This window comes from Salmo salar, chromosome 13 (assembly GCF_965601325.2).
Source record: "Salmo salar chromosome 13, fSalSal1, whole genome shotgun sequence".
Taxonomy (NCBI): domain Eukaryota; kingdom Metazoa; phylum Chordata; class Actinopteri; order Salmoniformes; family Salmonidae; genus Salmo; species Salmo salar.
The window spans coordinates 20,993,678-21,005,762 of NC_138303.1; the positions used below are offsets into that span (position 1 = coordinate 20,993,678).

At 43.4% G+C, this 12,085-nt stretch overlaps 1 protein-coding gene across 1 annotated transcript; it reads right to left on the reverse strand.

Annotated features, from left to right (window-relative positions):
• Positions 1–2,694: 2,694 nt before the first annotated feature.
• LOC106566581 (uncharacterized) lies at positions 2,695–5,399 on the reverse strand. Its single transcript, XM_014134714.3, has 5 exons — positions 5,214–5,399; positions 4,742–4,876; positions 4,348–4,404; positions 3,610–3,771; positions 2,695–3,433 (listed from the first exon to the last, which is right to left on the reverse strand). The coding sequence occupies exons 1-5, from the start codon at positions 5,214–5,216 to the stop codon at positions 3,296–3,298; spliced, it is 495 nt and encodes a 164-aa protein (XP_013990189.1). The 5' UTR covers positions 5,217–5,399; the 3' UTR covers positions 2,695–3,295.
• Between the last annotated feature and the right edge of the window lie 6,686 nt (positions 5,400–12,085).

Sequence of the window (12,085 nt, forward strand, 5' to 3'; positions counted from 1 at the left end):
TCAAAGGATGCAAAAAGGGAGGAGAGGAGGGTTGAGGAGGCAGAATCAGGAGATTGGTTGGAGAAGGGTTGAGCAGAGGGAAGAGATGATAGGATGGAAGAGGAGAGAGTAGCAGGAGAGAGAGAGCGAAGGTTGCGACGGCGCAATACCATCTGAGTAGGGGCAGAGTGAGTAGTGTTGGAGGAGAGCGAGAGGGAAAAGGATACAAGGTAGTGGTCGGAGACTTGGAGGGGAGTTGCAGTGAGATTAGTAGAAGAACAGCATCTAGTAAAGATGAGGTCAAGCGTATTGCCTGCCTTGTGAGTAGGGAGGGACGGTGAGAGGGTGAGGTCAAAAGAGGAGAGGAGTGGAAAGAAGGAGGCAGAGAGAAATGAGTCAAAGGTAGACTTAGGGAGGTTAAAGTCACCCAGAACTGTGAGGGGTGAGCCATCCTCAGGAAAGGAACTTATCAAGGCGTCAAGCTCATTGATGAACTCTCCAAGGGAACCTGGAGGGCGAAAAATGATAAGGATGTTAAGCTTGAATGGGCTAGTGACTGTGACAGCATGGAATTCAAAGGAGGAGATAGACAGATGGGTCAAGGAGGAAAGAGAGAATGTCCACTTGGGAGAGATGAGGATTCCAGTGCCACCACCCCGCTGACCAGATGCTCTCGGGGTATGCGAGAACACGTGGTCAGACAAGGAGAGAGCAGTAGGAGTAGCAGTGTTTTCTGTGGTAATCCATGTTTCCGTCAGCGCCAAGAAGTTGAGGGACTGGAGGGTAGCATAGGCTGAGATGAACTCTGCCTTGTTGGCCGCAGACCGGCAGTTCCAGAGGCTGCCGGAGACCTGGAATTCCACGTGCGTCGTGCGCGCTGGGACCACCAGGTTAGAGTGGCAGCAGCCATGCGGTGTGAAGCGTTTGTGTGGCCTGTGCAGAGGGGAGAGAACAGGGATAGACAGACACATAGTTGACAGGCTACAGGAGAATGAAAATTAACTAAACAACTGGGGAAGCGAGAGAGCAGGGCCTCCCTCACTAACCTTTCACTGAAACACTCAGATCTAACTCTTCCAACTTCCACTTTAAAAATTATAATTGATGTAAACTACAGTGGTTCAATGTTTCCAGGAACAGGCCCAAACTTAGTTTATTCAGCTAGATAACTTGGTACAGTATTCTTCCGTGAAACCCACCCAGTGCACCGTGTCCTATGACGCCGTAGCTAACTAGCATGCTAGCATCCAATAACACACGTTTAGCACCAATACTTGGTTACAACAAACTACCAATGGATCATTCGTGTCCGTGTCTAGTTCCTTTCATAACGCAGAAGTAATTAAACGTTGGCTAGCTAACACAAAGTCAGTCCTGCTAGCTACACAAGTGGAATGCACGACTCGAAAGTTCAGAAAGTTAAGCTTACATTGCAAAAATCTTATTGACTAAAAATGATACAGTACTGCTAGCTGCTAGAGTTGGCTAGCTAGCAGTGGCTGCGTTTACCTTTATCTTTTATCTTTGATACATAGACAACTATGTAGCTAGCTAACATTACACTAATCAAATCGTTCCGTTGTAATGTATTTAGTTTCTACAGTACTGCTAGTTGGTAAAGTTGGCTAGCTAGCAGTGGCTGTGGTGTTGTGGTGTTGACGCCGTTTAGAAAACGGCGCGAACGAACGAGTACAGCTGGCTAGCTAACCTTGTTAGTTTCTCAAAGCTACACCTACACCTTTAGCTACACCTTTATCCTTGATGCAAAGACAACTATGTAGACCACTATGTAGCTAGCTAGCTAACATTACACTAATCAAATCATTCCGTTATAATGTAATGTAATGAAAAGTAATATTACCCGCGGAGCGAAGTACAGCACGACTACTCCCTCCAGCAGCCAGCAGCCAGCAGCCAATTCCTCCTTTGGCCGCCTCTCCTTCCAGTTCTCTGCTGCCAATGACTGGAACGAACTACAAAAATCTCTGAAACTGGAAACACTTATTTCCCTCACTAGCTTTAAGCACCAGCTGTCAGAGCAGCTCACAGATCACTGCACCTGTACGTAGCCCATCTATAAATAGCCCAAACAACTACCACTTCCCCTACTGTATTTATTTATTTATTTATTTTGCTCCTTTGCACCCCAGTATTTCTACTTAGCACACTCATCTACTGTCAAATCTACCATTCCAGTGTTTTAATTGCTATATTGTATTTACTTCACCACCATGGCCTATTTATTGCCCTTATGTCACCTCATTTGCTCACATTGTATATAGACTTATTTTTCTACTGTATGTTTGTTTTACTCCATGTGTAACTCTGTGTTGTTATATGTGTCAAACTGCTTTGCTTTATCTTGGCCAGGTTGCAGTTGTAAATGAGAACTTGTTCTCAACTTCCCTACCTAGTTAAATAAAGGTGAAATAAATAAATAAAAAAATTAAATAAAAGTTTATGGTATGGACGTCCCAAGGATCCAGGATAGCACTAACAGTGCTACAGAGTTCATATTAACATGACTGTGCATGTGGAATATCTTTCCCCACAGAAACAAAAACCTAGAATGAGAAACGTTCTGGAAGTTATGCAACTTGGGAAGTTTCTTGTTTTTGTCCATTTTGATAACAATTTCTTATAACAAGAGAACTAAACAATAGGTATCTAGTAATGGCCCATGTTTTGATCATTACAGGAATAAACAACCAATGGTGCAGTTTATGAAACCTTTATCAGTGGGCATCTTGAATACATTTCATAGAACAGCAAATGTATCTATCGGTTTCACAAAAACAATATCTGGATTGTGAGATAGCTAAGAGTTATAAAATGTGTGTGCACCAAGGTATTACAAGTAAATATTTTCACTGCATTGTAAAACCATCCTCTAACAACCATAATTAATGGGGCAACTCAGTCGGGTCTCAACTTACTGATAAGAGTTAGAATAATAGATTACACAAGGTGCAATTTCGACATGTGGTTGTGCATCAGCAGTCACTTAATTAGCCCAAGTCTTTAAAACATTTTTAGATTGGCAAGTTAGTCTAGCGGCTAGCTATCTAAACTTATAGTAAGCATGATCAGTTTGTTTTCTTTGTGGCCCCGGCCCACATCAAAGTGGCCCATCCCTGATCTATGGTGACCTATAGCTTATACATGTGGGACTGTACAGACAAGAAGTAAAAGGTCATAAACAGAGGGCCATTCCTGACATACAAACTGTCATTCTACTCTACCAAATAAGAACCAAACACAATCCATAAATGCTTTTTTCAAACAATTTTGATAAAAATATAACTTTTTTTTCAAATTATTTTGTGGGTGTGTACAAACTCTGCAGCTTCTGCCAACAGTTTATCAGTGCCCTGATGAGTCTCATCCTCGTCCTATTCTTTCCCTTCGTCCTCTGGGCAGTCACACACGGCGCTGTTCTCTTCTGTCTCCTCACCTTAAAGAAAGCAAAGGCAAAACATTGAGGATCCGTCTCATCTCATTACATCGGCGTTGACTGATATACATCATTTATACACGTTTACTATCATTATTAAAAAATGAATCGTAAGTGACAAAAAGCATTCACCAGAACCATAGTGAAACCTAGCCCTGTCTTTAAAGCAGCCTCACCAGGTCAGTGTGCCTGCAGTTCTGTCTGATCAGCACTGCCATCATCTCCACTGGCTTCTTCATGCCCCTCTGCTGTCTGCTGCCCCGCCCGTGTCCCTGGTCCCAGCCCTGGCACAGGAACTGCTCCGTCATACCATGGATGGAGCGCAACACGTGCTGCAGCTGCCATAATGAAGCATGGGAAAACAGTGCATTATTAGGCATAGTGTCAAATAAGAGATTCACGTTGGAGATACATTTTGTATAATGATTGTGTTGTCATCTGCAATTCGCATTTTTATTTCATACATTCAAGCAATCAATCATTCATTCAATCAGTCACTCAAACAAACAAACAAACAAAGTTGTAATTGGAGTATAAGGCAAGGGGTAATTGTTTTCACAGAGGGGCATATTAGCTACATCCCCTGTCCATGGTGCTGAAACTGACACACAAACAAACACACTAACAAACACACACACATTTGTTTTACTATCCTTGTAGTGAGCAAACAATTGATTTGCATTCAACATCCTATTTTTCCTAACCCTTAAACTAACCCTAACCTTAACCATAACCCCAAATCTAAAACTAACTTAAGCCTAAAATATAATTTTTCCTTGTGGGGACCTGTGAAATGACAATGGTCATTGTTTTATTATCCTTGTAAGGACTCCTAAGGATAGTAAAACCAAACACACACACACACACACACACACACACACACACACACACACACACACACACACACACACTACCTTTCCTGAGGGACAATGGTCCCTCTCTTTGGGTGTGTCAAAAGTGCCTGTCAGATTCTGTTCCAAGAAAGCATACATGTCTGTTAGACAATAAAAGGATATACTTTTTTTTAAAGGATATAACATTCATAACGCAAACCAGTGAAGGCAGTCAAAAACATGTATTCCACTGTACAGACTTGCCCTGCATAATATTTGTGTAGGCTCAAGCTAGTGCCAGACTTATGGAATACGTTTTTCTGAAGTGTGAATTTTGCATCTGCCATTTTCCAGAGTCAATATAACAGGTAGAATAAATTAATAAAGGCACAACTAATAGTTATGTTTGAGATAAAGCCATTTTTATCTTGTGAACAACAGTAACACACTTTCAACGATCTGAAGGCCCACATACCAAATTCTGAAGTTCAACGAAGATTAGTTCTCTGTACGTGCTGAGTATATCCGTGTAGTTGCACCTGCGCTTACTGTAGGAGACACCCAACAGCAGAAACACCACGACGCTACGGAGCACAGGCCCGTTCACATACTGAAAAATCAAGTAGTGTGTGAGTTAACACATACCTGCCAGTCAGCTTGTTTTAATTCACATTAATTATTTGTAGATTTAATATGGAATGCGTCCTGCGCGCAATGCGGTTATTCTTGGGCGCACGACGGAGTCCGTAAACTGTAAGTATATGTCTATATTTAATCATGATCAAACTATTCAACATGCAACAGTTCAGAACAGAGAAAAAACACTATAACAGTTGGTTTTATCTACATGAATGGACCCCATCTCCAAGTGTGCTTTCCATTGATCTAGGACAGCACCCATCGTTACACAAGTATGCATCACATGTCAGAAGGGAATGGCCACCTACCATTTATCATTTTCTATAGGATGATCTTCAGACAAGCAAATCCGTGTCCTCGGGAGCCAGCAGGAGCTGCGGGAGTTATTCGTGATCGGGCTGTGTACATTGTATCCAAAAGGTTAGTAGCCTATTTGGGTGTTTAAAAACGCTTTCATGGCTCAACGCGTTGGCAAGCGGACCCAGGATGTGCAGTGATTTTCCCGAAGTTCAGTGGTTACCCAACATCGCCGAAATCATATTGGCGTCTCTAGTTTCCCTCTCTGTCATGGGTTACTAGCGGTGGGCTTAGGATTTCAGCAAACTCCAGTCCCATCAAGTCGAGGACAATTTCCACGATCAATCAATCACTTTTTTGGTTTCTTTCGGTTTCGTTGGAGTTGGAGAGATTATAGGTGCAGGGGAGCAACGTGGACAGGTTTAGGTTAGATGCGCCCCAATCGGGGGCTAGGTTATGTACACTTTGGAGACCTCAAAATAGTTTGGGCAAACTGTCGTGCGTAATAGTAGAATAATGCTGAAACTGTTGCTTTCAAACTGTTCCATTACTAACCGTTGCATTCAAACTGTTACATTGAAGTCTATATACAAAGGAATGTGAAATTGATGCAAAAAAAAGCGTCTACTAAATGGCATATATTATTATTATATATACAGTGGGGTCCCAAATGATTTGATCCCTTGATAAATATTAGCAAAAATACAATAAATAAATAATACAAGTACTGAGCTATATTGTATGCTAAAAAACGGACAAATTGTTATTTTATACTAACACAATTAATCAGAGAAAGAGATTTTGTTTAACAAGTAAGAAAAAAAAATATTTTTAAAAGTACCCTCACCTTGCAAGCTCGAGGATAATGATACGAGTATTTTTCTAAAATGCTTGATGAGAATGGAGAACACATGGGAGGGATCTAAGACCATTCCTCTATACAGAATGTTTCCAGATCATTGATATCCTTCGTCTGTGCTTATGGACTGAAACATTCTATTCAAACCACAGGTTTTTAAATGGGACTCAAGTCTGGAGACTGAGATGGCCTTGCAAAATGTTGATTTTGTGGTGAATTAACCATTTCTTTGTGGATTTGATGTGTGCTTGGGGTTATAGTCTTGCTGGAAGATCCACTTGATTCACTTGGTGGAGGCAACCAGGTTGTCTAAAAGGTTGTGGTACTTGGTAAAGTCCATGATGGGTACTGAGTCAGTCTGGTTGGGAGGGCTGCTTTGATGTATGGTTGGATTAAAGAATGTTTATGTCCAGTCAGTACTGGAACGTTTACTTTAGGCACAGATGGAATCAGCAAATCCCAACCCAGAACATTATGGGTGAAATGCCAAACTGGTCTTATATCAGTGTCTAGACACACTGTCCACTTCATCTCTCATTGTGCTTACATCCAGAGCCCGGATGCACACAAACAGGCTACTTAGTGTTTTTTGGGTGATTCTCACAAAAATGTAATTTTAAAGAGATATTCTTAGGATTTTTTTAATCCACATTTTCATTTGGAGTAAAAAGAAGGCACTATATATTACATTTTTACATTTTACATTTTAGTCATTTAGCAGACGCTCTTATCCAGAGTGACTTACAGTAGTGAATACATACATTTCATTTTTCATTTCATGCATTTTTTTTTTTTTTGTTGTACTGGCCCCCCGTGGGAATCGAACCCACAACCCTGGCGTTGCACACACCATGCTCTACCAACTGAGCCACAGGGAAGGCTACAATATATACAAAAGTATGTCGACACCCCTTCGAATTAGTGGATTCGGCTATTTCAGCCACACCCATTGCTGACGGGTGTATAAAATCGAGCACACAGCTAAATCTCCATAGACAAACATTGGCGGAAGAATGGCCTTGCTGAAGAGCTATTTGACTTTCAACGTGGTACCATCATAGGATGCCACCTTTCCAACAAGTCAGTACATCAAATTTCAGCCCTGCTAGAGCCACCCCGGTCAACTGTAAGTGCTGTTATTGTGGAGTGGAAATGTCTAGGAGCACCAACGGCTCAGCCGTGAAGTGGTAGGCCACATAAGATCACAGAATAGGACCACCGAGTGCTGAAGCACGTAGCACGTAAAAATTGTCTGTCCTCGGTTGCAGCACTCACTATCGAGTTCCAAACTACCTCTGGAAGCAACGTCAGCACAAGAGCTGTTCGTCGGGAGCTTCATGAAATGGGTTTCCATGGCCGAGCCTAAAATGGCCGAGCCTAAAATCACCATGCGCAAAGCCAAGCATTGGCTGGAGTGGTGTAAAGCTCGCCACCATTGGACTCTGGAGCAGTGGAAACGTTCTCTGGAGTGATGAATCATGCTTTAGCATCTGGCAGTCCAACAGATGTATCTGGGTTTGGTGGATGCCAGGAGGACGCTATCTGCCCCAATGTACAGTGCCAACTATAACGTTTGGTGGAGGAGGAATAATGGTCTGGGGCGGTTTTTCATGGTTCGGGCTAGGCCCCTTAGTTCCAGTGAAGGGAAATATTAACGCTACAGCATATAATGACATTTTAGACGATTCTGTGCTTCCAACTTTGTGGCAATAGATTGGGGAAGGCCCTTTCCTGTTTCAGCATGACACTGCCCCTGTGCTCAAAGGGAGGTCCATACAGAAATGGTTTGTCGAGATCGGTGTGGAAGAACTTGAATGGCCTGCACAGAACCCTGACCTCAACCCAATCAAGCACCTTTGGGATAAATTAGAATGCCGACTGTGAGCCAGGCCTAATCATCCAACATCAGTGCCCGACCTCACAAATGCTCAGGTGGCTGAATGGAAGCAAGTCCCCACAGCAATGTTCCAACATCTAGTCGAAAGCCTTCCCAGAAGAGTGGAGGCTGCTATAGCAGCAAAGGCGGGACCAGCTCCATATTAATGCCCATGATTTTGGAATGAGATGCTCGACGAGAAGCTTTCCACATACTCACCAGAGACCCAAAACGCGCAGAGGTGTACTGCCAGGAGATCAAGAATCTTCAGACGGTAGCTTCGTGTCACTGGTGCCACCTGAGGTAGCTGAACAATCTACTGAGTCCTGGTTTATACCCCACCATATTGTGAATCACAATGGAAAGGATAGGATTGTGTTTAACTGTTCGTTCCAGCATAAAGGACAGTCACTCAATGACCTTCTCCTCCCTGGACCAACCTTGGGACCATCCCTGTCCTCCTCAGATTCTGTCAACATGCCGTAGCTGTAAGTGGTGACATCCCCTCTGCCAATGAAGCAAGAAACCTTGTTGATGTACTGCGGCAGTTGCTCCATACCATAGGCTGTCGTCGAGCACCTACTGCCCGAGGCTAGATCGGAAAGCAGTGAACTGTGGCTTTCCCAAAGTAGCACAGACCTCCAGGAACCAACCCCTTTGGCAACGTTGGAACTGCCTCAGAGACTCCTTGAGATATAAGCACCACATTGTGTAGCTCTCCAAACCTACAATGAGGAATATCTACAGCATACTTGCCCGTCAATACCACCCACTAGGCTACATCGTGCCTTTCACAACCCGAGCCAAGGTACTTGCCCAGGACCAGTTGAAAGAAAGGATAGTTTGGGACGAGCCCATTCAGCTTCAGAGCCTGCTGGACAGATGGCTTTTCTGGGAACAAGAGATTCCTGACCTTGTCCAGATGGAACTCACCAGAACTTACGCACCACCATATGCTGACAATCCAAAGTCAACCAGAGACCTCCACATATTCTGTGATGCATCATAGAGAGCATATGGCTCTGTTGCCTACATGCAGACTGTGGATGACCAGAAGCAGATGCACATTTCCTTCATTCTGGCCAGGTCTCGCTTTGCACCAAAGAAGCAGCTGTCGATGCCACGCTTGGACCTGAGTGCTGCACTCACTGGGGCTCAGCTGGCCAGTGTCCTCGAGGCAGAACTCACCCTGCCCATCGGACAAGTCATCCTCTGGTCCGATTCAACTACAGTCCTTCATTGGCTCAAGTCAGAATCTTGTAGATACAAGGTCTTCATAGGAACTTGTGTTGCAGAGATTTAGAACCTTACAGATGTAGTCAACTGGAGGCATGTAGATACCGCGAACAACACTGCAGATGACATCACTTGGGGCAATACCTTGAAAGAGCTGGCCCAACCACATTGATGCACCAAGGCCCTGAGTTCCTCCAGCACTCAGAAGATCAGTGGCCTTCAATGCCTTCTGCTGACCCGGAACCTGATGACAGCGAATTGAAGAAATCAGCCTTCTGTGGACATGTATCAGTCAGTTCCAGTCTTCAGCTCCTAACAACTAGATCCCTACACAGGGAGGACGATCCACTCTCCAGTTCACCCAGCAGCAGACTACATAGCCGCAGAGAACCTCCTCCTGAAGCAAGCTCAGATGGAATTATTTCGTGAAGAGGTCAAGGTCGTCATGTCAAACCAGTCTATTCCTTCTAACAGTCGTCTGGGTCCCTTGTCTCCTGAGTATGATAAGGATTCAGGACTCCTTGGAGTTGGCGGTAGATTGCGAAGAGAAGAGCACCTGGAGATGGATGCTATGCACCCCATCGCCTTGGATCCACATCATCCGCTGATCAAGTGACTGATTCAAGATTTCAACTAGACTCTCCTCCATCCCGGCTCAGAGTGGGTCCTGGCGGAACAGGGTCGTAGATATTAAATTCTGCGGGTAAGGGAAACTATCCGGAAGCTTCAGCACACCTGTTTGCAATCCCAAAGATGGCGCATCAAACCTGACGTTCCAAAGATGGCAGACCTACCTCCTGCTCATCTGCATCTGTACAAGCCATCCTTCTACTCTCCCGAAGTGGATTATTTCGGACTATTCAACATAAAAATTGGACGTCGCAGCGAAATGAGATGGGGCATCGTCTACAAATGCATGACCAGCCGCTGCACCCACCTGGACCTCCAGGAGAGCCTGGATGCCAATGCCTTCCTGATGTCTCTAAGACGCTTCATTGCATGGCCTGTTGGGAAGATAACTCATACTTACCTGATGGACGTATTAGGACTGCTGCTATCCAGGTCAAGTGTCGGACTTACTTACAACCAGTGGCCCAGCTGGTGCAGCTCCCAGCCATCCTTGATGATGATGCAGAAGAACCTGTCACCTAGAACAAACTTTAAATTGGTCAGAAAGTAAATAATGTCCAAAACTGAGATTTGTAGGTGGCGAGCTGCACTTGGTAATGAACTAAACACTCTGCCTGCTTGTGATAGATGTGACAACGTCACTGAGTTATTAAAGAGACAGGCTTTCTTACATAGCTGCCTAAATGTCTGCCACGACATTCTAACCAGATGGATTCATCAATGTGGGTGAATACCAGAACTGTAAGACCACATCTTGTATGGATAAATGGAGAGTTAATTGGATATTCACAGCTGAGTGACATGGCACAGAATTGCAAACATTGTTAATCTTTAATCAACATTACAGAACCCTAAACTGAGGAACTGTCTCCCTCACCGTCTCTCTAATAGGAGCACAATCTCCATAACGTCACCTACTCAAATCAGTGTATAAATTCCAGAGGCATCAAACTCTAATTCAATGCCATTTAGCAGACAAAAGGGACTTAGTCATGTGTGCATACATTTTACATTTGGGTGGTTGACTTTGACTGCAGGGTCAGAATACGTTTCCCTTCTATGACTCTAGCAACTTGAATGTGCCTTGAGAGGAATATTGATCTCGCATAAAACACACAACCACAAGCCATATAGGTAAATAGGTAAACTATTCTACTGTGGGGTTGTCTGATTTTGTTATACTAACAACATTACATGGCAAAAATAGTAGCACTGGAAAGTTCCATCCTGAGTGATGAAGTATACGCTCTGAATGACTTTGCCAGAAGCGACAGTAGGCTACACACCGCTGTTGAGAGCTGCAATGATGCACATTATAGACTATTTAATTCCCTTCATCTGAACATCATAGTGACAGCAGCAATCATGCATGTCACTTCAGTGCACACAGCGTAACAGAGAAAAGAAAATATTTGTGAATATATTTCGTAGAACAGACATGCTTCTGTCTGTATTAGGCTGTGTCATCTCCAAACCATATATTGAGACAAATGACAGACAGTAGCCTACAAGTAGATAAATAGAACTTGATTGATTGAACTTGAAATGTATTTCAATATGATTGAAATAGGCCTAGAGCCTACTGTTTATATTTTAAACTGTCTAAACCTTTGGGAGGATTCTATTCAGAAATGTCAAAACAGACAGTCAAAAAAGAAATCATACGTGTTTGAAGTGTCTGTCTTATAGGAGATATAAGAAAGGTCAGTAAACATTTTTTAAACACACATTTAACCCCTTTTTTTGTTGGCACAGAACTTCCATAAAATATTTTAACCGGTACGGGGTTACCTTCGTATGAGTCCTGTAACACTTGTGGGATCATAGAGTAAAACGGAGAATATCATTGTGTTTGTGAGAGTCTCCCCTTCCGTTTGGGGTCATATTAGTTTGTAGCCCAAACCGTTGGGACGCTACAGAGGTCTTCGTCTCGTTCTCTGACAAACATTACTACTGTAGCTCTACCACTTTCCACCGCAGATGCGAAAGGCCGACATAGGCAAACGCGGTAGATTGAGACGCAGTCCATACAAAAAACATATCTCTAGCTTCAACAGATGGATTTTGATGGGGATGTTTGTATTATGTTAATTAGATTGATGCAGTCATCTCGGTATGTCGCTTGTTTGTATCAATTTCAAAGACAATGGCAATTTTCTATTTGTTGTCAACTTTGTTCTGAAGTTACTGGAGGTCCCAGAGAGATGGACCACCATTTGATTCTATGTTTAGCAGAGATCTTGTGTGTATAAAGTGACTTGGGAGGGCTTTATGTTCTCCAA